General features: G+C 52.7%; 11 protein-coding genes across 11 annotated transcripts; 8 read left to right on the forward strand and 3 right to left on the reverse strand.

The window, feature by feature from the left end:
* Positions 1-512: 512 nt before the first annotated feature.
* CABS01_03666 (uncharacterized protein) lies at positions 513-1,650 on the reverse strand (the record flags this gene model as incomplete). The annotated part of the gene is made up of 4 exons (XM_060537039.1): positions 513-906; positions 967-1,298; positions 1,377-1,562; positions 1,624-1,650. The coding sequence occupies 4 exons, from the start codon at positions 1,648-1,650 to the stop codon at positions 513-515; spliced, it is 939 nt and encodes a 312-aa protein (XP_060391297.1).
* Positions 1,651-3,328: 1,678 nt separating this feature from the next.
* CABS01_03667 (serine protease) lies at positions 3,329-4,678 on the forward strand (the record flags this gene model as incomplete). Its single annotated transcript, XM_060537040.1, has 2 exons — positions 3,329-3,518; positions 3,777-4,678. 2 exons carry the CDS (start codon positions 3,329-3,331, stop codon positions 4,676-4,678), a joined length of 1,092 nt encoding a protein of 363 aa, XP_060391298.1.
* Positions 4,679-5,545: 867 nt separating this feature from the next.
* CABS01_03668 (alpha amylase) lies at positions 5,546-7,361 on the forward strand (the record flags this gene model as incomplete). Its single annotated transcript, XM_060537041.1, has 6 exons — positions 5,546-5,697; positions 5,760-5,807; positions 5,866-6,273; positions 6,327-6,708; positions 6,771-7,285; positions 7,337-7,361. The coding sequence occupies 6 exons, from the start codon at positions 5,546-5,548 to the stop codon at positions 7,359-7,361; spliced, it is 1,530 nt and encodes a 509-aa protein (XP_060391299.1).
* Positions 7,362-8,931: 1,570 nt separating this feature from the next.
* On the forward strand, positions 8,932-10,926 carry CABS01_03669 (aldehyde dehydrogenase; the record flags this gene model as incomplete). Its single annotated transcript, XM_060537042.1, has 4 exons — positions 8,932-9,305; positions 9,404-9,603; positions 9,677-9,839; positions 9,909-10,926. The coding sequence occupies 4 exons, from the start codon at positions 8,932-8,934 to the stop codon at positions 10,924-10,926; spliced, it is 1,755 nt and encodes a 584-aa protein (XP_060391300.1).
* Positions 10,927-11,019: 93 nt separating this feature from the next.
* Positions 11,020-13,848, reverse strand: CABS01_03670 (uncharacterized protein; the record flags this gene model as incomplete). Its single annotated transcript, XM_060537043.1, has 2 exons — positions 11,020-13,383; positions 13,462-13,848. The coding sequence occupies 2 exons, from the start codon at positions 13,846-13,848 to the stop codon at positions 11,020-11,022; spliced, it is 2,751 nt and encodes a 916-aa protein (XP_060391301.1).
* A 1,344-nt stretch (positions 13,849-15,192) lies between these two features.
* On the forward strand, positions 15,193-16,803 carry CABS01_03671 (uncharacterized protein; the record flags this gene model as incomplete). The annotated part of the gene is made up of 3 exons (XM_060537044.1): positions 15,193-15,691; positions 15,782-16,087; positions 16,154-16,803. 3 exons carry the CDS (start codon positions 15,193-15,195, stop codon positions 16,801-16,803), a joined length of 1,455 nt encoding a protein of 484 aa, XP_060391302.1.
* Positions 16,804-17,476: 673 nt separating this feature from the next.
* Positions 17,477-18,565, forward strand: CABS01_03672 (short-chain dehydrogenase; the record flags this gene model as incomplete). Its single annotated transcript, XM_060537045.1, has 2 exons — positions 17,477-18,393; positions 18,451-18,565. The coding sequence occupies 2 exons, from the start codon at positions 17,477-17,479 to the stop codon at positions 18,563-18,565; spliced, it is 1,032 nt and encodes a 343-aa protein (XP_060391303.1).
* Positions 18,566-19,410: 845 nt separating this feature from the next.
* Positions 19,411-21,465, forward strand: CABS01_03673 (uncharacterized protein; the record flags this gene model as incomplete). Its single annotated transcript, XM_060537046.1, has 1 exon — positions 19,411-21,465. One exon carries the CDS (start codon positions 19,411-19,413, stop codon positions 21,463-21,465), a length of 2,055 nt encoding a protein of 684 aa, XP_060391304.1.
* A 158-nt stretch (positions 21,466-21,623) lies between these two features.
* Positions 21,624-23,214, reverse strand: CABS01_03674 (uncharacterized protein; the record flags this gene model as incomplete). Its single annotated transcript, XM_060537047.1, has 2 exons — positions 21,624-22,055; positions 22,246-23,214. The coding sequence occupies 2 exons, from the start codon at positions 23,212-23,214 to the stop codon at positions 21,624-21,626; spliced, it is 1,401 nt and encodes a 466-aa protein (XP_060391305.1).
* A 1,875-nt stretch (positions 23,215-25,089) lies between these two features.
* Positions 25,090-25,481, forward strand: CABS01_03675 (uncharacterized protein; the record flags this gene model as incomplete). Its single annotated transcript, XM_060537048.1, has 2 exons — positions 25,090-25,294; positions 25,354-25,481. The coding sequence occupies 2 exons, from the start codon at positions 25,090-25,092 to the stop codon at positions 25,479-25,481; spliced, it is 333 nt and encodes a 110-aa protein (XP_060391306.1).
* An 859-nt stretch (positions 25,482-26,340) lies between these two features.
* On the forward strand, positions 26,341-27,198 carry CABS01_03676 (uncharacterized protein; the record flags this gene model as incomplete). Its single annotated transcript, XM_060537049.1, has 3 exons — positions 26,341-26,569; positions 26,642-26,838; positions 26,914-27,198. The coding sequence occupies 3 exons, from the start codon at positions 26,341-26,343 to the stop codon at positions 27,196-27,198; spliced, it is 711 nt and encodes a 236-aa protein (XP_060391307.1).
* Between the last annotated feature and the right edge of the window lie 341 nt (positions 27,199-27,539).

Consider the following 27,539-nt stretch of genomic DNA (forward strand, 5'->3'; position numbering starts at 1 on the left):
CGCCTTGGCAACTTTGTTCGGGAGGCGAGCGCTGCTTTTATATTGAGCGGTGCCGATTTCGCAATTTGGTTGAAGCATGGTGAAATTCGTTCGAGGTTTATTCAACGCTGAAAATCTTGTTACCAGGAAAAGTACCTCATGAGATTTCTTCCCTCTAAACTTCACAAACTACAGAGTAATCCCGTCTGGTCACAAAGCTGAAGTTCAGTTTTACCCCTAGCATGTTGGGAGAGCCGGGGCCAGTAGAGACATGGCTAGCCTCTACCCACAAGCAATGAAGGCTATTTGTATACTTGTGCGGTGAAGATGGTTTACCTATGCGACTATAGCCTCGGTTTCTCACCATCGAGAAGTCCGCCCGGAAGTCTTAGTTATTTGTCTATTGTCGTGATCTATCTACGTGTACCATAACCCATGCGCTGCATGCGTGGTAATTATTATGCTTCCAAGGATCTGCTCCCGTCTATAACTTCTAATCATCAGCACTCCAACACGAATTTCAACCCGACTCCTCACTCTTGACGACTGTTTTCGGACCAGAAGGGAAGACCGGACTGGGACCTGAGAGTTCCATACAGAGCCGCACCATCTAGGTTCTCGCCACCGTACGCCCTTGCGCTGAGCATGTTGTTTGTCGCAATGTCCAACGCCGGCATCCTGACGCCAAGGTCGTTGGCGACTCGTAGCGCATGTTTCGCGTCCTTGATGGTGTTGGACACAAGGAATCCAGCCGTTCCCTCCTTGGGAGCCCATGATCCGCTGGTCATCCTGCGCGAATAGCTCCCCAATACCGGTCCAAAGTTCTCAAAGATGAGATCTTCCATCACGTTGCTGCCAATACCGTTCTGTTCCGCCAACACCTGCGTCTCGGCAATAGCCTCGAGGAAGACAACGAGAAGCACGTTCCTGCAAAATGCCCTGTTAGCAATCACCGTAGAGTCATGCATGCTTTCTTATGCCACATACCCTGTCACCTTTAGCATGGGGGCTTTCTTGACATCCTCGCCCATGTTGATGACTTTCCTGCCCATCACATCGACAATCAGGGGCTCAAGGCGTTCGATAGCTGCCATGGGGCCGGCCATGGCGAAGATGAGTCTTCCAGCCTGAGCGACCGGGTTGGCGCCAAAGACGGGCGCAGCGATAAAGGTGGCGCCGGCCTTTTGCAGGGTTTCCGATACGGATCCCGCCGTGTCGGGGTGTATTGTGGAGCAGTCGATGAACGTCTTGCCGTTGAGGTCGATGCCGCTTGCGAGGAGTTCCTTAACTAGCGATTGAAGAACCGCGTCTGCCGAGACCTGTTTGGTTAGTCAGAAGGCATTCCCCAAGGCAGAACTTTTAGACAATGGAAGGTGATGTATCATGTCGAGACTGACCATGGTGAAAATATCGTCGCATATTTGCGCGACCTCTACGATGTTATTCTTCGCAACAGCTCCTGCTTCTACCAGAGCGGCTCCCTTTGATACAGTGCGGTTTGAGAATGTCAGGTTGGCGCCGTGAGATTGAAGCTTCTTTTGCAGGTTGATGGCCATGGGCAAACCCATGGATCCAAGGCCGAACTGCTTCTTAGTTAGTGTATTACTCCAGCAAACCAGAGATTTTGCTCTTCATTCCACTTACCCAGCCGACAGGCTTGATTTTCTGCATATTGTGTGAGTTATTGTGTGAGTAAGGTCTACGTAGGTAGGTGATAGAGTGGCTTTGATGATGATTCAAACAAAGGTTGATATTCTCATCAGTATTCATTCATCTCATTTTCTTCCATCGTTTACCGGCCTTTATGTCTGGCTTCTCAAAGTCGTGAAACGCATTTTTGCCTCCTTCGTCGGCTTGCGACCCGACGTCATGCGGCGATGCCGTGAGGCCAACATCGCCGGCGGAGGATAATGGCTCATCGCCTATCAACGATGCGGACAAAAGATAAGCTTCAATCTAAGCTCGAATCGACGGAACCATACCTTTTACTTACAACCTCAATCCTCTTTCTGCTCGAACGCTGATGCGGTGCAGCGATGCCGGCCCGCAATCCGAGAATGGCTGATAAGCATCTCTCGGATGATCCGCCCGGGGCCCACTTCGCACTCTAACAGATCTAAGAAGCCCGCTTTCGGAGTCCAGGTCCGAGCATTCGACCCAAGTGTCTTTGGTTTGTTTTAGCACTACCTTCATCGAATTTCTTGGCCGATCTTGCTTGCTGTCGGATTACAGACCGAGGAATGGTGTCTTTCGGTAAAGATCCGATCTTATCTTTCCATTTACATGAAGGCGGATGATGTTAGTCAGTTTCGAGGCCAGTCGCTTGAGCTCTTATAGGATGTATGCGCCTATCAGGCCGTCGATACCCGTCAAATATCATCTCCTTCCAACGACAATGGAAAGATTCATACTTCCATATAGATATACATACTGCTTAATTTCAAAGAAGGGCTTAAGAAGAAGCCACGACGTGACTCGCGCACTTGTCCTGGAAGGGCATTGCTTTGCCTCAGGTGAGTTTGGGTCAACTCGTTCTCTCCACACATCCCATGTGTCCACATTACCAATTATCGTCTTGGAGTATTTAATCACATAAGGCGAATTGCTGACCTCTGAATCCAACAAGACCAACTAATGCTCACACACGATTAAACACGGCATGATCTATCCCAAGCCTCGAGCGAACGTTTTCCCATTCTTAGAAGGATAACTAGTGCTTATTCACACATCATTTCAGACCAAGGCGAGCTTGGGGGACGTTATCCCCTGTTGTGGTATTTGGAGAAACCTGCTGGTTGAGACCGGACAAATAATCTTACCTTCCATGAGAAAAAAAGGTCCCGAAGGTGACGGAAGGGTGTGAAGTCTACTCGATTTCTTTCTGTCAGGATCAAAGCTTGGGCAGTTTCCACAATCGTGAGCCTTATCTACTCTCATGATATCTTGGAGCTGTTCGCGTAAGACCTATGGTTGCGAGACGAACTTCCAAAGTTGCATTCTATCCCGGTCGTCAAACGGACACCTTCCGCTTCAAGCACTTGGCATTATGTTCCCCCACTCACAGAACCTGGCACCATTACCCTCTGCGCGGCATGGCTTCCACGAAGAGCAGCTCGACGACCGTGTATATGAGAACAGCTCGTATTAGAGCTTGCTAAGCTTTGAATTGCCTGACGCGAAAATCGAGGGATATGGCAGGATGCGACAAACATCACAGAAGAAGAGGAGCATTAAATGACCAAAACCCCCGATCCTGCACCACTGTATAGTTGTCGATGCTCCGTGTTTTGAGCTTTTGTTCTGGATATCGATCCAAGTTCTGCTATCAACAATCTTCAAGAGCTTCAAGATGAAAGGAGCTTGTATTTTTGGCATCGCCATCGCCTCTCTTGTTGCGCAAGGAGCTGCCGCGCCGCGTTCGCAGCAACAACAAAGCACGGCGGCAATTCCTGGCAGATGGATCGTCACTCTTAAGTCAGGCATCGACAAACGCGACGTGGAGCAGCACCTCGATTGGATTCACGATACTCACAGGCGGAGTTTGTCTCGCCGTCAGACCAGTTGAGTCGAAAGGACATTCGGAATCGGGGATTTTCATGCCTACACTGGCGAGTTTGACGAGGAGCTGTTGGCCGAGATTCAAGCCAAAGACGAGGTACGTTTACCAGACGTGACGAGATAATAATGCTTGACGATGTCCCCATAACTAACCAGAAGACAGGTCATCGCAATCGAGCCTGACCATGAAGCTTCATTGACAGCTCTCACCGAGGTCAGCGACTAGCCTTGAGGTCTAGCCAGCCTCTCCTCTCGAGCAAAACTCGCCAGCGCCGACGAGGATCATCAAGCCTACGTCTACGACTCGAGTGCGGGAACAGGCACACTCGCCTACGTTCTCGACTCCGGGATTCGCATTTCCCATCCTGATTTCCAGGGACGCGCGATGAAGGGCACCAACGTTTTCCCCGAAGTTGCTCGCGACGATGATTTTGGGCACGGCACGCACGTGGCTGGCACCATTGGATCCGTAAGGTTCGGTGTCGCAAAGAATGCGACCCTTGTCGACGTGAAGACGACCAGGGTTGCTTACCTATGGTACGACGGCCAAGATTATCGAGGCTTTGGAGTGGTCTGTACAGAATATCACCAACACTCCTGCGAGGGCTGGCAAGTCTGTCGTCAGTATGAGTCTAGGCAAGTCGTGTACTCCTTCATTAGAACGCTCGCATCTGACCCAATCCAAGCCACTGCTACATCCACAGCATTGAATGATGCCGTCGACGCAGCCACAGCCTTGGGTGTCTTCGTCGTCGTCGGTGCTGGGAACGATGGAAAGGATGCTTCCACGAGATCACCAGCTAGCGCGCCGACTGCCTTCACCGTTGGTGCGATTGACATTAACAGCACTAGAGCTACGTGGTCCAACTTTGGGCCTTCTGTGGATGTCTTTGCTGCTGGGGTGGATGTGAGATCGACTTCTCTGTACCAGGATGGAACTGAGCTTTTATCGGGAACATCAATGTCAACACCACACATTTCCGGGTTGGCGTTGTATCTCGAGGGACAGGAGGGCTCTGTCGTGGACGCACCGGCGGCGATCGGTGCACGCATCAAGGAGCTTGCTACCAAGGACATAGTTGCCGATCCTGGAGTTGGCAGTCCTAATCTTGTTGCATATAATGGGAATGGTCGACGATGAGGGGTTGAACGGTGCTAGCTGGAATATGTTGACCACAGACCGGAGTTGCCTCCGATCAAGGTGAGGGCACAGACCTCGAGTCGTCACCGAAGCTCACCACGGTATGAGTAGTCAGCAAAAGCTCTAGTGTCTTTTCTTCCACCGCCCATTAAACTCAGAAAAGTTCCAGGCAGGATGGTCTAGACCTTTTCAAACACAAAGCAATTGAACGCAAGCGCCGGGCTCCTGCGGGCTTATCTGGGACGCCAGCTGCAGCATGACGTCAAACTTCCCTGTCAAGTTGGAAAATCCAAGGCAGAAGACGCCTGGAATTCCGCTGCGATTCGACGCCAGTCCCAACAGAATCGACGGGCCAGCCGTCCATGGATTCATGGATTGATGGCATCCTGCTAGCGTCGCGCCATTTTCCAGGTTAGGGGGCCCTTTGTTGTCGCAGAAAGCGCATGTCGTTCTGTGTCTGGCCATGCGTTCAAGCTACTGTGTGGAATGTTGCGATCCGACGGTTTGATTTGCTCGCAGTCGCCGCGTCAACCTGCGTTTTGTGTTGCATGAGGAGCAGCGCAGCAGCTACGATGCGTCGTAAGATCCTGTTGGTGAACCAACCGACAGGAGAAGTCGGTGCGTACATTCTGTAGCTCGGCGGTCGGCAATTCAGAACGTATTACTACTTATATGGTATAGAGGTTACCTCTTCTTCTACAGCCTGACGCCTTGTCCCGATCTCTTCTCTCTTCTCTTTTCTCAATCTTTCCTCTTCCCTAAATTCCTGGTCGCCAATTCACCCTTGTCCTACCCCTCCTCGACCCCTCCAAACCCCTTCATTCACTCCTCCGCCAGCCGTCAACCGCAACGGCACAATCGCCCATCATGGGAGACCAAGAACCGACCCCCGAGAACCACACGATGATGCAGGGCTTCGAGTGGTATGTGCCTGCGGATCAGAAGCACTGGGTCCGCCTCGAGAAGCATGTTCCCCAGCTCAAGCGATTCGGTGTGGATAACATCTGGATCCCGCCAGCGTAAGACGAAGCTCAATTGAATCGCGAAGATCAAGGCCAGCCCAATTGACTCCCGAATATAGGTGCAAGGGATCATCAAAGACTGGAAACGGCTACGACATCTACGATCTGTACGTATTGCGACTCATTTCCTCCCGAGCCGGTGCATCTTGCTAATCACCCTAAAAGCTACGACTTGGGCGAGTTTGACCAGAAGGGATCCGTAGCAACAAAATGGGGCACAAAGGAGGAGCTTTTGAAGCTGGCGCATACCGCCAAGGACAATGGCGTCGGCATCTACTGGGACGCCGTCCTCAACCACAAGTTCGCGGCCGACCGCAAGGAGAAGTGTCTGGCTGCCGAGGTCGACCCCGACGACCGCACAAAGTTCGTCAGCGACAAATACGAGATCGACGCCTGGGTCGGCTACGACTTTCCCGGTCGCAAGGGCAAGTACAGCGAACAGAAGTACCACTGGTACCACTTCAGTGGTGTAGACTACAATGCCAGGAACGAGAAGACTGCAATCTACAAGATCTTGGGCGACAAGGGCGACCAGCAATGGGCGGAGAGCGTCGATGACGAGAAGGGAAACTAGTAAGATCAGGCATCCCGTTGGCTGGATCATAGACCATGCTAATGATGTGTAGCGACTTCCTGATGGGTTCTGATCTCGACTACGACCACCCCGAGGTTGTCAAGGATGTCCTCAACTGGGGCAAGTGGCTGGCCCAGGAGGTGCCGCTCCAGGGCATCCGTTTCGACGCCATCAAGCACTATAGTGAGGACTTTTTGCGTCAATTCATCACCGAGCTGGATAAGGAGTACGGCAAGGGCTGGTTCTTTGTCGGCGAGTTCTGGAAGGACAGTCTCGACGACATGTCCGAGTACCTGCAGCGCATGGGCAGGCAGTTCACCCTCTTCGATGCGCCTCTGGTGTACAACTTTAGCGAGATCAGCAAGGGCAACGGCGCCGACATGAGAAAGGTCTTTGACGGCACTCTGGTGCAGAAGGAGCCCATCAACGCAGTGGTACGCATCACCAGCATCCTCCCTTTACTCCTATTACATTGACCTAATCTAATGGCACGCAGACCTTGGTCATGAACCACGACACGCAACCCTACCAGGCCCTGGAGGCCCCGATCGAGGGGTGGTTCAAGCCCATCGCATACGCCCTCATCCTCCTTCGCACCGACGGATACCCCTGCGTCTGGTACGGCGACATTTACGGCATCAAGGGCGAGCACCCCTTCCCGCCCTCGTGCGGCGGGGCCGTGCCCAAGATGACGCTGGCTAGAAAGCTCTACGCCTATGGCAAGCAGGCGGACTACTTTGACTACGCGACGTGCCTGGGCTGGGTCAAGTACGGTACCTGGGACCGCCCCTACGGCTGCGCCGTGGTGGCCAGCAACGCCGGACCGGGATCCAAGCGTATGCATGTTGGTGAGATGCACGCCGGCGAGGTCTGGACCGATGTTTTGGGCTGGAACGACAGGGAGGTTACCATTGGCGACGACGGCTTTGGCGAGTTCGTGTGCTCTGGTACCTCGGTGAGCATCTTTGTCAACAAGAATGCTGACGGCAGGGACAAGTTCAACGAAGAATTGTGAGTATTAATAACCCTATGCAAGAAACGAATGTGTGCTAACCTTGACAGTGACTCCAACATTTACGAAGAATAGAGTAGATATCATGGAATCAGGCGGGCGGAAGAATTGGACTTTCTAGAATAGCTACCAAGTAGCCGTAGATTTTACGCTTCACAAGTATGTGCTTGATGGAAATACAATAAGTTTAATTACATGGTCGCAAGCAGGAACAATTGTGCCCTTCAGATTTGCGCCTCCGGGCTCTTCAAGTGCTCTTGCGTTCATGACAGGTATGCCTGCCAACCCTTAAGTCTCTTCCGCGCCACAGCACTTGAGATACACACACCAGCAGATCGTAGCCACAGATATCTCTGCAGACAATGCACATGCTCCCCATAGGTGACGGGATGGAGGCTCGCGAGAAGACTGCGGGGAAGCAGGCGGCCGATAGGTGGGCCCGTAGCCCGGACCCGAAGACAAACCTGCTCGTCTCCTCAATATCAGTACCTCATATCTAGTAAGTGCGGGGGCATAGTACGTCAGGCCGGCGGCGCAGGACGTCCAAGTATCGCTCTGACCCTCATTCGGTATGGGGTTTGTGTTTGTCATTGTGGTTTCTATTCTATCCGTGATTATTCTTCTGAGTCCTGACCGGGCCGGACGGAGCTAATCCCCTGGGTACGGCGGGGCGGGGCCGGCCCGGTTAGACGGGACCCACCCATCTCTCCAAGCACGCAAAGTCGAGCTTGTGCGTTTACGGTAAAAATTTGGCATCTTTTGCATGCGATTGTCGAGCGAGTTCTGGGTGATTACATAACGGGTGTATTCCATGACAAAACATTGAAGGTTGTATGTATCCTCGGGCGAATCACTAACAGATCATTGAGACTTGTTCTTCAGCCATGACCGCTGTTGCTGCTGACCTGTCGGCGAGAAGGCCAAAATCACTGTGAAGAGTCTTGAACATCGCACTTATCGGACAGAGGGAATTGGGCTCGTTGGTAAAAGCCGAAAGCCGCAACGTGCCCCCTAGACCCTGTGCCTCTTCAGCCTTATTCCAGTGTTGAGGATCCGTAGATTGAATCCCTTTTGTCCGGCACATGATGTCCAAGAAAGCTTAAAAGCCGGGGTATCTGAGGCTTCGGCGACAAGAGGTATGACTTGGATAGAGGTCTTGGTTGATATACTTGTGCATCCCCGAAAAGTCCACGACTCAATCCCCGCGTTGTGCGCCATTCAGTGGTTCTTTACTCCGTAGCACTCCACAGATGTCTTATCGCCGATGGGAAAAACACGGCAGAGCGGTTCCGCACGTCAGGCATCCCCGCCGTGGGGGCTTCAATTTCATGCTCGAGGCTCCAGCCTCTTCCTCCAAAGCTCCAAGTTCCAACACCATCCGAGATGCCAGGCTCCATCCGTGGATGCCCCCATTCCAAACATCCCCCCACCCCCCCCTTGGGCCGAATGCAGTAAGTGAATGCGGAGTAGCTACACTGAGCTTCGATTGGACTGGAAGCTCGCTCCGATCTGCTGTGCTACGCTGACTGCCCACATCCACACAATCCACCCATCAACGACCCCTCCAATTCGAAAGCTCCTATCGTCGGCCTTACAATGGCCGCCGGCGCATTCGCACACCAGAAGCTGGAGCAAATAGAAAAAGATGCTCTCCTCTCCTCCCCTTCGCCTGCGCATCGCTCGCGATTCCTCTTCACTTGCCAAACCACTTCTCTCAACTTGTTCATTTCCTTGTCGGTCTCGATTCTGTGATACCCCCCTGATCCGACAACGCCACCTCAACCTCGGCCCTCACGCGACAAGAACACGCCAGAGACACCCAGCGGCGCGTCGCTTCTTCTCATCGACCCCTCACCATCGCCAGTCAAACATTGTCAACAACATCGCCGCAATGTCCGATCTCTCTGTTGAGCTGACGGCCCCCAACGGCGTCAAGTACACCCAGCCCACCGGCCTTTTCATCAACAATGAGTTTGTCAAATCTGCCAAGGGCGAGCTCATTGACTCGATAGACCCTGCGTGAGTTGTTACTCAGTCCCTCATCCCTCATTCTCCCTGTGCATCACATGCGATTCCCTGCTGCTCTGGATGAAGACACTGACAACCTCACCTCCCAGCACCGAAGAAAAGATTGCATCCGTCCAGGCTGCAGAGGTCCAAGACATTGACAAGGCCGTCAAGGCCGCACACGCAGCGCTGAGACACGAGTCCTGGAAGGGCATCTCGGCCACGGATCGTGGCGCCCTCATGTACAAGCTCGCCGATCTGATTGAGCAGCACAAGGAGACTCTTGCTACCATCGATGCATGGGACAATGGTATGCTCGCAATCTTGACATTCTCGCTCCCGCTCTACCCCTGGGCCAGACGGAGAACTAACGCAACCTACAGGCAAGACGTACGCCGATGCCCTCGAGATTGACCTCTCCGAGTGCGTCACCGTCATCCGCTACTACGCCGGCTGGGCCGACAAGACCTACGGCCAGACCATCACCAGCATCCCCCAAAAGTTCGCCTACACCCTTCGTCAGCCCATTGGCGTCGTCGCCCAAGTGTAAGCCAACCCCCGCTTCAGACAGCCATGCCCATCCGCGGAAACGAACCAAGACTAATAACAGTCCAGTATCCCCTGGAACTACCCCCTCAGCATGGCCACCTGGAAACTCGGCCCAGCCCTCGCCTGCGGCAACACAGTCGTCCTCAAAGCCGCAGAGCAGACCCCGCTGAGCATCCTCTACCTCGGCACCCTCATCAAGGAAGCCGGCTTCCCCCCGGGCGTCGTCAACTTTGTAAACGGCCTCGGCCGCGTCGCCGGCGGCGCCCTCGTCAGCCACCCTCTCGTCGATAAGGTCGCCTTCACAGGCAGCACGGCCACGGCTCGCGCCATCATGGGCGAGGCCGCCAAGACGCTCAAGAACATCACCCTCGAGACCGGCGGCAAGTCCCCGCTCCTCGTCTTTGGCGACGCCGACCTCGAGCAGGCCGTCAAGTGGTCCCACATGGGCATCATGTCCAACCAGGGCCAGATCTGCACCGCCACCTCCCGCATCCTCGTCCAGGAGGATATCTACGACGACTTCATCCCAAAGTTCCTCGACACCCTCAAGGCGACCAGCAAAGTCGGCAGCCAGTGGGACAAGGACACCTACCAGGGACCCCAGGTCTCCAAGGTCCAGTTCGAGCGCGTGCTCGAGTATATCGACATTGGCAAGAACGAGGGCGCCACCCTCGCCGCAGGCGGAGAACCCCTCAACATTGGCGGCAAGGGCAAGGGCTTCTTCGTCGCGCCCACCGTCTTCACCAACGTCACGACGTCGATGCGCGTATGGGGCGAGGAGATTTTCGGGCCCGTCGTGGTGATTGCGCGCTTCAAGACCGAGGAGGAGGCGATCGCGTTGGCGAATAACAGCCAGTACGGGCTCGGCGCCGCGGTTTTCACGCAGAATGTCGAGCGGGCGCACCGTGTTGCGTCGGAGATTGAGGCGGGCATGGTGTGGGTTAACAGCACCCAGGACAGCGACCCGCGCGTGCCGTTTGGAGGTGTCAAGCAGAGTGGTATTGGAAGGGAGTTGGGCGAGGCTGGGTTGGAGGCGTATAGTCAGATCAAGGCTGTCCACGTCAACATGGGCACGAGGCTGTGAAGTGTTTCGAGTAGGTTTTATCAGGAAGATGAAAATGACGCAATCAACAACTTTATGATCATGCTTTTTGTATCCATCGATGCCTCGCACATTCTATGGGTGCAGAACCAAATCATACCGACCTGGCAGCAGCGTCACCCTCTTCCCAGACGCACCCTTCACACCCGCGCCCCCCTCCCTTCTAATCTCAACCGCGCTCTCATCCCTCGGTAACACCAATGTCCCCTTCGTACTCGTCGGCACAACAACCCTCATCTTCACTTCCCCGCCCTCGCGCTTGAACGTAACCTCAATCAACCCATACGGACACTCAAACGTCCCCTCCACAAAATCAAACTCGGCCCTCAACGGCGGCTTGACACTCCACGTCTTATATCCATCCTCCTCGACCCGCACCCCCAACACAGCCTCGTAAAACCACTCGTAAATCGTGCCCAGCATGTCGTGGCACTTACTCCGGCACGCATCCTGCCAAAACTCATTCAGAGTCGTCTCCCCGCGGCGGAGGAAGCGCATGTACGACGGGTGCTCTTCCTGCCGCGCCATCGCCATCACGATATCCGGGCGGTCGACGTCGGTAAAAGTGTTCCAGAGCCACTTGAGCCCGATCTCGCCAGCGCGGATCCGACAGTCTGCCACGTCGTCCAGGAAGGCTTGCTGGACGTCCGCTACGTGCTCTTCCGGGACGAGGCCGAACTGCAGCGCCATAGCCTGCGCGATCATCGTCCGGTCGTGGGTTCCGGGTTCGTCGAGGGAGGTGTAGAAGGCATAAGGGTGTTCCGTCTTGTCGGTGACGAGGAGGTGGCGGTTGTACGTCTCGTAGATGCGGTCAGCCCACGCGCGCCACTTTTTCTCGTCGTTCGCGCAGCCGAGTTCCTTGGCCATTAACTCGACGTTGCGGAGACACTTGTAGTAGATGGCCGTCTCGATGTTGGCCTGGTGGTTCCCAAACGCGATGTCGCGGCCCCAATCACCCAGTCCGTGCTCGATCAAACCCCCCCGACGCTCCTTCGTCCGGAGATACTCCATATACCGCACACAAGGCCGATACAGCTTCGCAAACGTATGCGTCGAGCCATAGTACTTCTTCAGAATCTCGGGGATCAAGGCAACCGCCCCGCCCCAGGTGATCGTATCGTGCAGCGGACCACACATGTACCGAATCTCTGGCGCCATCGTCGGCACGAGCCCGTCGGACTCCTGCGCGTCTGCGATGTCGTCCAGGATCTTGGAGTGCAGGGCCTCGATGTCGCGGATGTACTGCGTCGCCGGCGCGAGGAGGTGCGTGACTTCCAGCCAGCCGAACTTTTCGATTTGCGGGCAGTCGGTGTGGTAGCTGAACAAGTTGCTGACAAAGGACCAGTAGCACATGTCTATGAGGGCGTTCGCGTCCGGCTTGTCTGTCTTGAGGGTGCCCAGCCTCCGGGAGGCGGAGGAGATGTGCCTGCCGACGACGGAGTGGACGACGGGGAGGTCTTCGCCCGTCTGTAGAGAGACGCCTTCGATTTGGATGTAGCGCGCGCTGGTGAAGCTAAAGTCTGGCTCCCACGTCTCGATGCCGCCTGTGCCCGCGAGCGTGATCTTGGAAAAGACCTTTGTTTCAAAGTCTTTGAAAAGGGGGTCCGGCATCAGCACGCGGCCCGTCTCGTCTACGCTCTCGGAGAACTTGACGATGACTTGTGCGCCGGCCGGGCCGCTGACCTGGATGCGAATCATGGTGGACATGTTTTGCCCTAGGTCAAACGTCACGACACCCCTCTCCAACGTCTTCTTCGAAACCGGCTCGACCGTCTCGTGAAGCATGACCGGCGGCTGGCTCTGGTACCTCAGTTTTCCCCTCGGCCCGGTCACAGGCGTCGAAGCAATCCACTCCCCGTCATCGAAGCCGGACGTGTCCCACCCGTTAGGATACGCCCGCAAATCCTTATCCTCGGACGCGTAGATATTCGCCAACGTGGTAGCGCTCTTCCTCGTCTTCCAATCCGGTCCCGAAATCACCGTCTCCCGACTCCCATCCTCGTAAAACAAATGCAGCTCCGCAAAGAAGCATAACTCGTTACCGTACCGCACGTACGTGTTATCCTCGTACATGGGCCAAAAGAAGCGATCATCACCGCCCTTATCACCGGCGTAGAACCCGTTGCCCACGTGCGCGCCGACGACGTTGTCTCCCTGCGTCAGCGCATCGCTGAGGTCGTAGGCGACGAACTGTACCGTGCGGTGGTAATTTGTCCAGCCTGGGTCGAGGACATGCGTCGACGCGGGAGCGCCGTTGCAGGAGAGGTTAAAGTGGCCCAGACCGGAGGCGAAGGCGATGGCGCGGGAGGGTTTGCGGGGGAGGTGGAGGTGTTTGCGGAGGTAGAAGGGTTTGTCGCTGCTGTCGCCGATCCAGACTCCTTTCCAGCGGTTTGCTTCGTCTTCGAACCAGGTGCGGAAGATGAGGCTGGTATGGGGCATCTGTTTTCGTTCGCGTTAGAAGTCAGGAAGGTGCTGTCATCATGTTCTGGGACGATAACATGTGCTGGACGGACATACGTAGGTTTGGTTCATGCTGTACGGCGGCAAAAGTCTGCTCGATCTTGGATACGCCGTAAAGAACTCGTTGACGCCGCTTGACGAAGCCTGTCCGTCCTGGTCCCAGACGGACACTTTCCAGAAGTGGAACGACGCGGACTTGAAGCCGCCATCCGGCTTGCAGAGAATGTTTCTCTGGGCATTGCTTTCGATTTTGCCCGAGTCCCAGACGACTTGAGAGCTTGAACCATCATCGAGTGCTGTCGCGTTTAAAGCAACGACGATACGATAGGCACTTTGGGAAGCATGTTCGAGCTCAGAGTGAAGCACCCAGTAGAACCGAATCTCATCAACGTCGATGCCCAGGGTTTCGTGAAAGGCATGAATGCCACAGCGTGTCACTTCCATTACGCTAGCGCGACGATTGTCAAGGGAGTAAGGCTCCAGGGTGTCCTCCGCAGCTTCGGTCGAAAAGAAGGTGAAAGCAGCTTTCTACGGATAGTAACCTAGAAAAGTACTCGGTTCCCGGCAAGTCTTTAGAGAAGCGAGCTTCATAGGTACATGTAACTTCTGTAATCTCTATTCTGTTTCGGGCATGTTCCGCATGCTGTGGCCCCCCATTTGAAAAGGTTGTGGTCAGATAACTCGGGGTAGTTAAGTCAACAATGAACCGAAATGACCGAAGTTCGGTGCGTTGTTCTCTCGAAAAGAGTGGCAACTCTGGAGCTTTTGAAACAGACCTCCTCTTGGATCCAGTATAGTCTATAGAGCACCCGGCGGGCTGGTACCATGAACCTCGAATCTTTACGCCGAGTCTTTTTGGCCAAGGGATCAGGGCCATGTGCCGGTGGAGACCCGGCCTTCGGTACTTGGATAGCGAGTATTGGCACCGAGATGTCGCCGGGGTGGGGTAAAGGCATTGTCGCCGAATCACAAGTCCTGATACGTTTGTGTTGGTGTCGATCTGATGCCTTCTGGCTCGGAATTACCGACTGTGAAACGGCTTTTTAGACCGGGTTTCCCGAGTGAGCCACACATTTATTTGGGGTTAGTCCAGCAGAGATCTCTACACAGAGTCCTAGACGTGTCGCCGTGTCGCTGTCGTCTGTATTCGTCTCCGACAGTAATTTTCATCGCCAGTGGTTCGTACTTTGAGCAACTTCACCGGCTTCAGTGGTCAACCTAGAAAGTTGACACGAGAATTCTCTATGGGGAACCCCCACCGTGCCGGCTCCGGACTAGGGTCGCCACTTACCGGGCCGCTTTGAGCCTCGAACATTAACGGCCTCATCAAGTGCGGTACGCGCATCCGTAGTAGTTATCAGCGACCGTAGTGCACAGCTTGCCAAGTGGCTACCCAAAAGAATCGATACTGAACACGCCACCAACCACCCTCGGTGATGTCGGGTTAAAGATGCAGCTTTGTCTGGGGTTTGCTGGGTTCGTGCGGAGGCCCCAGATTCTAAAGACCGCACATTCAGGGGGGGATCGGCCAGGTTCAGTACCGTTCAGATGCTGCCAAGACCCACTGGATGACACCTCGATCTCGTCGATTGGATGAACTGGGACACTCGCCGGTGGGAGTTGAAAGCTGACAAGTCCGTTACTGGATGTTGGTCATGTTTGTTGACCTCCAGTTGTATTTTAGCCTTGATATTTCTCCCGGGTTTCTGCCCCCAAGGACGGCATTCATTCTTGATTCTTTATTTGTCTCTTATTGACAGCTGTGACTGTTCACAACATACGACAACCATGGGTCGCCTCACGACGGTGCTCTCCGCCGTCTTCCTGGCCATCGGAGGTTTCCTCTTCGGCTATGACTCCGGTATCATCACCTCGACGATCGCTCTAGATTCGTTTGAAAAGTATTTCCGCCACCCATCAGATACCGTCGCCGGCGGCATCGTGTCAGCCTTTCAAGGCGGTGCCATCTTCGGCACAATCATCAACATGCTCTTCGCCAACAAGATCGGTCGGCGTAACACCATCTTTGTCGGATCCGTGATTTCGTGCCTCGGCTCGGCTCTGCAGGCCGGCGCCGTCAACATGGTCATGCTGATTATTGGCCGCTTCATCGGTGGTGCTGCCGTCGGCATGGTCACTTCGACAATTCCTATGTACGCCTCTGAGCTGTCGGAAGCCAAGTACCGTGGTATCTTGTCCGGTTTGCTGCAGTGGATGTTGAGTTGGGGATTCTTGATCGCCCAGTGGCTTGGATATGGATGCTCCTTTGTCAAGAGCGACTTTTCTTGTAAGCCTTTTTTTTTCATTGTCCCAATATATGTGTACCCACTCAGAGTCAGTGTAATACGAATTGTTTTGCAAACTAACAACGGGATAGGGCGTTTCCCTCTCGCCTTCCAGGCTGTCCCCGGTGTCATCCTCGTCACCGGCATCTACTTCCTCCAAGAATCCCCTCGTTGGCTGATGGAGCGAGACCGACACGAAGATGCCCGCCGATCACTCGGTAAACTCCGAAGTGGCCTGGACGAGGAAACCATCGATCTCGAGTTCCGCGAGATTCGCGACGTCATCTTGGCTGACCGCGCCCTCGGCAACATTTCATGGAAGTCCATCATCACAAAGCCTTCGTGGCGCAAGCGTCTTTTGTTGGGCTGTGGTGTACAGGCCTTTGGACCTCTCTCAGGTAAGCCTGTCATTTACGCAAAGAAGAAGCAAGTCAAAGCATATTGCTAACGCCGTATTCCAACAGGTATCAATGTGATCAACTACTATGGACCTCGCATCTACAAGATTCTCGGCATCGATACCCAAACCTCTCTAATGATTATCGGCATCAGCGGTGCTCTTTCGATCGTCTACTGCAGCATTGGCCTGTGGCTCCTCGACCGCGTCGGCAGAGTGAAGCCCCTGATCGTCTCTGCAGCTGGTCTCGCCGCCGCCCTCCTCGTCAACGCAGTGCAGGCCCAATATCTCAACGAGAATAACGCCAATCAGTTGCGCAGTATGGTAGCCATGAACTTCGTCTTCAGCATGTTCTATACCCCGCTGGGCATTATTAGTTGGGTGTACCCTGCCGAAATCTTCCCTGTCGAAGTCAGAGCGCTCGGAAACGCTATCACCACCTTCACCAACTGGACCGTCAATCTTATCTTTGCCCAGATCTCCCCGGAGGCCCTGACTAATATTGGTTTCCGCTACTTCTACGTCTTCTTCGTTTTCAACCTCATCGCCATGATTTGCTACATCTTCTTCTTCCCGGAGACCAAGGGCAGAACGCTTGAGCAGATGGATGAGCTCTTTGGGGACCAGCTGGTGCCTCATGCTATGCAGGATTCTGTTGGAGCTGCTGCTGCTGTCGCCAAGGACGAGAAGCTTGTAGAGCAGCTTGATCAGGTCTAATCATGCCATCGAAGACTGTGCGATCTTTGCGGTATTGGTACTTTCAGGGTTGCAATTCCATTACATGGGTGCTAATAGGGGTGGGGTTGGCCCATGAGAAACATACAGACCGTCGGGTGCGTAGCTAGGGCATGAAGTTTCTCGTATTAATAAGGCAATTCTCAGTGGCACACACTGTTGACCGCATAGCTATATGGACACATTGCAGACTGTGTTCGCGTGACACAAGTAATTACCAAAGTGACAGAGTATGGCATCAAACCCAGACGAAAACATTCGCGTCCGTCTGGACCGAGTCATCCCAAGTAATTACATATACCTAGCTTTGTCATACGTAGGCCAAAGCCTTAGTAGCCTAGACCACATTGTTCGCCAATCTAGGCCTAGTGACTTGTTGTGTCGATCTGGCTGACAGGATTCAAAAGTCCGTTTCCAGACCATGCCCGACTAGGCAAACAAACTGGTCCGGACATAAGTCAGCAGATAGAAACGTGAATTATCAGAAACAATAACCATTTCTTCAAAGGGAGCAGTAACATGGCTATAAAAGTTTTGTGGTCGCCGAGCAGTCTTCATGGTTCTATCTCTTCCATTGGCACCTCAATTACTGAATTTCACGTATCAGCCAATCCAGGCAACCTCAGCTTCGCAATCCCTCGGCACTAATATCACGATGGTCGGCTCTAAAGACCTCCCTCCATCAACTCTCTCCTTTGGGCGCGTCTTCTACAACAATCAATTCTGTGCGAAGCCGCAATGGCCGGCCCCGGGCACCAGTCTTTCCGGCAAAACCGCGATTATCACGGGCGGGAACACAGGTCTAGGCTTTGAAGCCGCCCTTCAACTGTTAGATCTCGAGTTGTCCCGCTTGATCCTAGCTGTGCGCTCACTCCAGCGAGGCGAAGAAGCCGCCACGAAGCTTCGTCGCCGATATCCCACTGCAACTATCAGCGTGCAACTTCTCGATATGACGTCTTACGAGTCTGTCCAAGATTTCGTACGTCGCATTGACAACGAGGTGGATCGCATCGACATCGCCCTTCTCAATGCCGGAGCGATACGGATGGGCTTTACCAAAGTCCCTAGCACTGGTCACGAGGAGACAATTCAAGTCAACTACCTGTCAACTATGCTCCTCGCCCTACTTCTTCTCCCTGTTCTGAAGGCCAAACGTCAGAATAATGGCGGCCCCGCGCGTCTTACAATCGCCAGCGCAGCTTTAACGTTGGCAGCCGCGTTTCCCAATAGAGCTGCCGACCCCCTCCTCCCATCCTTTGATGATCCCGAAGTCTTCGCCATCCACGGCCGGGAAGCCTATAATACTTCGAAGCTGCTCGCCCACATGTTTCTCTGGAAACTGGTAGATTATGTTTCGGCTGACGATGTAATTGTCAACCTCGCAGATCCGGCGTGGTGCAAAGGCACAAACCTAGCCCGAGATGCACAGGGCATCATGAAATTGGGAGTCGCGGTATTTGGGGCAACGACTGGACGAACGCCACGAGTAGGTGCCTCTTGCTTTGTTGATGCCATTGTCAACAAAGGCAAAGAGTCTCATGGGTGTTTCCTTATGAGCTGGAAAATTCATCCGTACGTTTGTCCTAAATGCGAGTTCCCTCATTGTACCAGACCACTAACAACTTCTAGGTTTGCTGCGTTTCTCTACACCTCCGAGGGCATCACTGTTACAGATCGTCTTTGGGAAGAGACACTACAAGAGCTTGACTTTGCAGGCGTTCGATCCATCTTGAAAGCGTTATAGATCGAACTCGGGCTCCCCAACCTTCTTCCGGAAGCTATGTTATCCCGTGTTGTCGTGGCCGAGAGTGCGCGAGTGCGCAACTTACTCTAGTGTAAGACGATGCCAGCCAGCCAGCCTGCACGTACGATACCGTCCTACGGTATAGACCCGGGCTGCTTTTTGCCGATCTTTACCATTTCTGCCTCATTTCTTCGTAGCAGACTTCTTTTACTCTTAGTCGCGCACGCATCAGAATTGAACTTAGATTCCTAACCGAAATCGACAAATGTAGTCGAATCTGACTCGATTGCTGTACATAATGGTGGATTCTCTATCTTATGAGTTGAGCTTATCTATATCATAGAAAAGATAACGGGATCTGAAGGTTATCGCAGTCGCCGGTCGTCTCTGTAGCCGGGACAGAGAGCTAAGAGTGAAGTTATTGATTGCACTGCTCATCATGCCCACTTAAATGTTTCGGAATGTATATTCCGCCCGGTGGGGGTGGATTGCCGTGCCTGAGTGACTTTTGCGGGGTGAGATAAGCCTGTTCAATGAGACAACAAGAAATGTTTCCGACAGTTGGGCCATAAAGCCGATATTCGGACGTTGTTGAGCAATCGGCAAATCATGGAGGACGTCGATCTTCTCTCCATGCCACGCAGTAGGACAGATGCTCCCATTCCGAGGCGCGGGGTCTTAGCGAGGTAAGCGGGGAGAGACCGGCCTGATAACATGCATGCCTTATCAGTGGAAATACTTTCACACCATCACTTATTAACGAAGTAGCTTCATGCAAGCTTGACGTCTCCTCAATATCGTCTTACCTTAGGTATCTTCGCGGAGGGTAGTGAGATACATCAGTAATGGAGCATTTATATCCAGAGAGTGTCGCATTCCTATCGCCATGGATACTACCAAGCTTCCTGGGTAACTCGTCGCAGAGCATCTCAGAATTCTACATGCTTGACATCCTTCCGATGGCAGTTCAAGCTCTCTCCTTTGTCTGCCTCGCGGGCATTGCCGCTGCTCTCGTTGAAAGGAGTCCCCTGGTTTTGACTCACACCATCAATGGCTTAGATCAAGTCTTCCAACTCGGCAACAAGAGCTACTTGGCAACGCCCGCCTCATCACTCGCTTTCGCAGCTGCAAATCTCAAAGCAACCACCGCTCCGGCAACTCATATCGTCGCAAATAGCCCCGTCATCACTGGTCGGTACCTCCAAGATACGATTGCGCGCTACCTGGCCGAAGATGACGTATTCTCAGAGGACTTCCTCGAGACCATCATCCTGAGCTCCAATTGCTCTTCAAGGCTTGATGATGCTGCCACAGCATTCGTGGTATCTATTGGGTCGCAAGTTCTCATGCTACCAGTCTCTTCCCAATTTGAGTCGCCCATGCCGCCTCCCGGTCCGTTCTTCTTGGAGTCCGATGGCAAGACGGTTACGCTCTCAAAAGTCTTCCGTCTCTACACGGACACTTACAGTGACTTTGTCCATGGAATTTACGAATCCAACGGAAGCTACAAGATCCTTAGCCTAACCGACGCTGATTGGGGCTACCCCTTGATCCCCGTCCCATCCCGCCTCTACACCGCAGCCGACTCTGGGCCTCTCTCTGGGACAAGAATTGGCGTCAAGGATATCTACGACGTCAAGGGACTCAAGTCCACGCTAGGAAGCAAGGCATGGACGCAAATGACCACCAAAGCGGACGCAACCGCTCCTTCTATCCAGCGTATTATTGACCTCGGCGGAACGGTCGTGGGGAAGCAGAAGACGTCCCAATTCGCATCTGCGGCTCACGCGTGGGAGTGGACCGACGTTTACTACCCCCAGAACCCCCGCGGTGACGGATATCTCAGTTGCTCGGCGTCGTCTGCTGGTGGTGGTTGCTCCATAGCCGCGTACGACTGGCTCGACTTCGCCATCGGGTCCGACACTGGCCAGTCTATGCGCCAACCGGCGGCGTTCTCGGGTACCTTTGGAAACCGCCCATCGCAAGGTCTCATGGTTTTAGACGGAGTCATGCCTATTTCCTATGGTGCCGACACGGGCGGTGTATTTGCACGTGATCCTCAGGACTGGGTGAAGTTCGCTAAGCTCTGGTACGACCCTTCACTTCACCAAGATAGCAGCCTCAATGGGCTACCCGATCTTGTGGTTCCGGATTCTCGTGCTTTTCCGAGGCGAATTCTGTATCCCACCGACTATCTTCCGCTGAAGAACCCCGCTGCCGAAGCCGTTCTTCAGAGCTTCCTGGCCCGGGTCAGCAAGGTCATGGACTTGATGGTGTCGAAAGTCAACATCACGGAAAGGGTCGGGACCGTAACTGGTCGGGATCTTGACGGGATTCTGGCTGACCTGGGTACAATCTGGACCTACACACAGCTCAAAGTTGTGGCAACACCTCTGATTGCACACTACAGCCCTGGTTTCCCTTCTCTTGATAGACCGTACCGAACTTCTTTCTGGAATTTCACCCTAGACGCCGAAGGTCATACCGAAGCGCTTGACCGCAGACGCCAGGACTCCGAGGCCTGGCATCGTGAGGTCTTGTTCAATACGACCGAAAGCTGCTCTGAGTCCATCATGATCTACGACATCGGCACGGCCGGGCTTCCCTCCTTCAGAGAGGCTGAGTTGAATGAGTCCCCGGGCGCTGCCTTACCTGATGGTCCTGGAACTCGAGGAGCTGCTTCTTCCCTTGCGTCCTACTTTGGAAGCGTAGACTTCACCATTCCAATTGGTCAGGTGCCTTACTACAGCAACATCACCCACCGAGAAGAGATGATGCCTGTGACTATCAATATGGTGGCCAGGAGGGGGTGCGATTTTGTCTTGTTTAATCTTGTCGAAGAGTTAACGAAGCTGGGAGTCTTGGGGCCTGTCACTACTGGTTCGCGAACTTTTGTATGATACAATCGTTGTTTCCACTATGGAACTAATCTGAGATCCGTCCTGCCAATGCCTCATCTTCCATTTCATTCCCAAAAGACAACGCCAACGAAACACAAAGAGTCATCTCGAACCATTCATCATCTTCTGCTTCAATGGTCTCAAGGGTCCAGCCCAGTTCAATGCCAATCATAGTCATCTGGGTAAGCACCAGGCAGATTCTGGTGCGAACCCTCGGCGTAGGAATAGCCAATCATGGGCTGAAGATCAGAGCCAGGCACTTCTACAAGTCCAAGAACAATCGAGGCCTGTCTCTTCTCCCAGCACGCCACCAAAGTCTTCTTCTCCTGCGTCTTCATCCACTCACACTTTTCGCGGCCTTCTTTGAACTTTTGCTTCTCGTGGTTGAGAAGCCAGGCCTCGGCATTCTTGGTCAAGGGAGTCTTAAGCGTCTTGACGCTCACAATGTCGTAGAGTTCGCTTGTGTGATCTTGAGTTGGGGGAAGTCCAGCCTCCATGCCAGTCTCTTGCGGGAGAACTAAGCTCGGCGACGCCATTTGCTTCGACGACTGAAATCCACAGAATGCCATATCAGCTTCAATGTCGACGCCCTGTGAATGATACGTTAGCATGTGGACTTGGGCGAATTGGAGGAGGTATGGTGAGATACCTGTTCTGGTTCCTGGGCTGCTGGCCAGTCGAAGAAGGGGGAAAAAGTTGGAGACGTCAAGTCGATTGGATCATGTTGGGTTGTGATCAGTGCGTTGGGAGCGAATGTCTGGCATGATTCTATTAGCCAACCTTGGGGAAAAACTTGTCAATTATGGGACTTGCCTTTCTCATGAGCTCTGTAGTAGAATTGAAGCCAAGCATTGTGTTCGCCGTGGCGACGCCATGCATAGGGCTGGATTCAGTTGCCTGCTCAAGACCGACCACTCCTGTCAATGGATGAGAAGAGCGAGTCGGCTGGTGCTCGCTTAAGCCATGATAAGGACACTGCGCCATGCCACCTTGTGGAAGTTGCTGCTGCTGAAGCTGCTCTTGGTTGTCCTCAGCCTGAGTCTCAGCCTTTTCTTTGCGAAGCTTGTATCGAGCCGATGACTCCCTTCTCTTCCTGCGACACGGCTCGCATTGGCTTCGCTCCCTTATCAGACCCATATTGGTCATGGAAGAGAATTCCGATTGTGGCTTAGACTTGTGGCACTTGGTACACAACTTCTGGCTTGAAGATGCTTCACCAACACCTAAGGCCAAGGGTGCGCCATTCCCGTTCAGAACGGGCGGTGAAGGTGACAGAAGGAGCGATGCCGGCAAAGGGGGCAAGGTACTGTGACCCGGTGCAATTGGCGGAGCTAACAGAGGAGTCTCTGCTGTGGGAGCTGAGGAGCCTGGCAATGTCGGAATCAGTCGAACGGGAACGCCGGGGTTAATCGCGGAGATGGGAGCTTTCTGAGATGAAGAGCTTCTTCGAGAGGAAGAGGGCTTTGAGGTTTTTCGTGAAAGCCGTCTCTGTGCGGGTGTCTGTGGTCTGGAAGGAACGTCCAGGGAGTTGTTCTCGATGCCAAGTACTTGATGAGGCATGTGAGGGACTTGTGAACTCGAGGTTGCGCTCTGCGCCTGCGCAGGAGCACCGTTGGCATTCGGTAGTTGAGTTGCGCCCATTCTGGGCAAGCAGAGAGGGATCGGATCTCTGACAGCGAAGTAAGACCCCAACGCCGCTGAAGTTGGAGGAGAAGATCCGAAGAGCGACTCGTCGTCGTCGAAGTCCATGGCTTTGTGATCGGAGGAGGAAAGATTGGGGACCGAGATTCAGGGACTCACGGTCGCTTGTGTGAAGTGAAAGGATTAGTGGGAAGGGAAAGGTTGCAATATAAGGGCAGGAAGTAAGAAGAATGGGTTGAAGGAGAAGGTTGAGAATATTTCCACAAGAAGAAAGGAGCGACCGTGAACTATCTAGAAAGGAAGTGAGGCAGAAGCCCTAGACGAAGGTGAAGTGAAGAACCGCGATTTCATCTAGAGTTGCTCGCTTAATCCAAGACTTCAATCACGTTCACCTCGCTCCTTCCTCTAATTTTGAGGAATACTCGGGCGTTCCAGCCACTTAGCGAATACACGAGTATTCAGGTGCAAATAGCTTACAGAACAAAGGCCTTGGTATCAAACCCCTGCTTGATACAATTAAATCGACTTCATCAAAGACACTTGTCGATTCTCATTGGTGAATTGTGAGCTCCTTGTCTCAAGTCACAGTTGGAATGAAGCCTTTGCTTGCTTCCATTTGGCAACAACTGGAAACATTACAGCTGTAAAGTAACTGGATCTAGAAGCTATGTGAAACTATGAATTGCATGCCTCGAAGAGTCCGAGTATAGGATCGATGAAACTCGTATTCACCTTGGTCAAGTAGAGACATTCAAATTGTTTTGAGAATTCAATTTCCAGTCCTAGCGAACAGACGAGAGTATGACTTAACCTCTTGTCTCTCAGTTCAACTTGTCCTTCCCGACTTCCACATGCACAAGTCCTCGTCAGGAGATGGGCAAGTGTGACTCGAAGATCAGATACTAACTGACTATACAAGGTGTTGTACCAGAGCCTTTAGTAACGGCGTCTTGTCTCCTGTCGTAGATAATCTTCTCTCAATACTAGATATCTTATTCAACACGTTCCTGATTAAGAAGTAGTGGCTTGCTGGTAGCCCAATCTCGTAATTTTCTAGGAGCAATAAGACTACCAGGCATACGGTCATAGCCATGTCAACCTTGCCGATGCGCTTATTTCTCCCAATTTGAACGGCAGACAAAACAGTAGAGCTTATGGTGAGTGGTTATTATACATACATAGGTATTTATATATATACGTTCATTTAGGAGTCTGGATTTTCAAGAACCCAAGCCCTTTCTTCAGGTGTATGTCTTCCACTTGTTTCTCGCTTTGCGACAAGATGCGTTTCCGACATGATCACATGTTCGAGTTCAGTTTACTCAACGAGGTATCGGCTAAGGAAAGGATAGAGAATCTTTCCTGCTCTAAGAATCATTCTCAAGCATTGATTGGTGTGTATTTGGCAGGATAGGTACTTCCATCTCCATCAAACTTCACATGGCATTCAGAGTTGGCCAAATGCATAATTTCAGTACGCTGCAGCCCTCAATCACGACCAAATCCAAGTCAAGTAGAAACTCGCAGTTCCAGCATTGAGTTAGCACCTAGAAATAACCAGAATTCAAGTCAGTCCAGTAAGTTGTTTCAGTATCGTCATATTCAGGTTTCTATTGTATGTTCACATGCTGATAGGGGTTCCTCTTAATACCTCTAGGAGCAAAGGTGCATGTGGCACTGGTAGACACTGACAGGCCAACCCGCAGGAATGCTGATGTTTGCGGAAAATCGTTGTCTTAAGCCCGCTCGATTGAACGATGATTCATGCCATTTACTATTACTCGGTCCTTTCCGCACACTACCTATCTGAATGTTATGGTCAGCGCTTCATGATGTCACCATTCTTTCACTGGTGCAGAAACGTCATTCTGGCTAACCACATGTTGTGCGCCAAAGATGACGCGCACGACCATTCAAAGTGTATAAGATCTCACCCACCGAACCTTAGAAAAAAGAGCTATTATCTTCATCACCTACTACATCATGAACAGAATCGCCCTTAGACAAACCAAGCTTTTCGCTGCATCAGTACCCAGAGTTAGAGCCATGTCGTCTCAGAACCCCATCCACAACGCTGCCGAGGCCGCCGGCCAAAAGAAGGACACCAGCCCCTCCAAGCCTAGCGTCATCTCCTCGGAGGGCGCCATTGGCAAGCAATTCAACCCTGATGGTAACATCGGCCAGATTGGTAAGTGATGTGTCCAACACCTTTATCACATAACCTTAATTCTGACATTTCATTCATAGGTGAAGCAGTTGGCGGCCCTTTCTCAAAGGACGGTGTCATTGGAAGTCAGTTTGACGCAAGCAAGGGAGGCATTGCAGGCACGGTGGAAAAAGCCGTAGACGGCCCCCGAAACCCGGCGAAGAAATAGCTTTAGATTCAAGCAACTCATTATGATGTTCCTTTCGGCGTGTAGCAGTTCAAATCTCTAACTTCAATTCATCCCAATCCATAGCTCCAATACCTAGTTGAGACAGGCCTTACCAAGTACCCTGCGTGAAGTCGACTGTTATATTGCCGTCCGGGATCTCAATTGAAGAAAGACCCCACCAAGCGCATGATTTCCTTCCATTGTTTGGATACTTCATGGAAAATCTTCGTTTAGTTCACATCACAAGCGCAAGCAGATTATATGGCATAACCTATCTTCCTGACGCTCGTAGCCATGGTTCTGCCTCAACAACATTCAGCTGTAAACTAACTCCCCGAAAAGAAATGATGTGATCCCTCCAGTAGATTAATGTCGTTGCCTTTTGGTTACCTGACACGCACCTCGGCGAATATCACACAGTACCTTAGCTTTGAATCTCTCAATCTTGCGTAGCTGGTTGGCTGCCTGGTTGGCGCGACGACGTTGCGCCGAGGATGACAGAATTCGGGCGCAGCTTCAAGACATGCATGGACACAGGGAAGGCAAGCCTATCTTTTGTCGCAATTTTGGTGGCCGGGTTGGATGATAGGTCTGAGAAATGTCTCAAGCACCACGCCATGTCGAAGCATGAAAACCAGCTATCTGCAAGGAGACTGTTCCCCCGGTCACCGTAATTAAGTCAGTTCAAACCCCCCAAGTGTATAAAATCCCGTGACCGTCCTGGGTACAAATCCTTTCCACATCTTGTCCTCATCTTTCTCACAACTTCTTCCTTCTATTGTACCTTCCTTCACATCTTTCAACTTCGAATCGCTACAGACGATCTGATAGTTCGACAGTGGCCCAAACTACCATCGCGATGCAGGCCTACCAGGACGACCAGTTGAACAGGGCTGAGCACATTCTTGACTATAGATTCAATACTCGCAGCCTGCTCTTGGAGTCCTTACAGACTCCAGGTTCCGGAGTCCGAACTGCCGGTGACCGTTCCATCATTGACGGCAACAAAACCTTGGCTCTCTTGGGGGACAAAGTTCTCGGATTCTTGCTTGTGGAAGCGATGGTGAGGGAAAACCTGGTAACTAGGGGTGAGTTCATATTCGACAACGAGATTTCTGCATATCGTTTCCCATCCAAAAAAACTGACATGGCGATGGTAGGTGACATCGACGCCGAAATTCAGCTTAAGCTCAATAATGCCCGACTTGTGGGAGTTTTTGACATGGTTGGCTTCCTGGAGTGTCTCGGCCTCAACCCATCTCAGGGTTTGTCCATCGGTCCTCGGACCAAGGCCGATACCATCGAGGCCATCATAGGTGCTGCGTACTTAGACGGCGGATTCGAAGCTGCCAGACTTGTGGCAACGAACCTCCATATTCTCTGATATCGGTAATGTCAAAACCTTCTTACCCCTTGAGCTAACGATCAGTAGCCTGCCCAGACCAAGAGGAAGCCTGGAAGCCCCGCATTGGGGCACCGAGGGATCCAAACGGAGATCCCCTCGGAATATGGCGCTTGGCATCTCTTGTCTTCGCGGCAGATCCAGCGAAGAACATCGAAGCAGACTGGGGTCAGCTTGGGTGTTGCATTCTTCTCTCAAGATCTGCTGCCGAGAGAACCGACCACCGTGTTCCTAGGGGATTCCGTATGGGGCCCTTGGTGCCCCGATGCGGGTGTTCCGGGTTTCCTCTTGGCCAGGGGCCTTATTGCGGAGTGAGCGGGTACCCCAGATCGCTCACTCGCGTAGTCTGCGGTTATGGACCGTGATGAGTTCTATCGTATGTGTAGTTGGAGGGACTCTCAGTCTAACTCACTTTTCAGTCGATTTGGTGATGGAGAAGATGGTTGTTCGACGCGGAGAGGGGTCGCACGGAAGAAGGGACACATACATGCAGGGATTGGAAGACGGAAGAGCAATGGGTACAATGAGCTCTGGGTTGGATTACTATTTTGAAGGAGATGTTTCTGTTCGGGGCTATCGGTTCGATACACGTGAACTCCCCATCTTTTGGAATTTGCACTTTACACCATCCCCCTCCCCCTGCTCCTGAGCTTGAG

This window comes from Colletotrichum abscissum, assembly GCF_030869225.1.
Source record: "Colletotrichum abscissum strain IMI 504890 chromosome Unknown Scaffold_7.1, whole genome shotgun sequence".
Classification (NCBI taxonomy): Eukaryota; Fungi; Ascomycota; class Sordariomycetes; order Glomerellales; family Glomerellaceae; genus Colletotrichum; species Colletotrichum abscissum.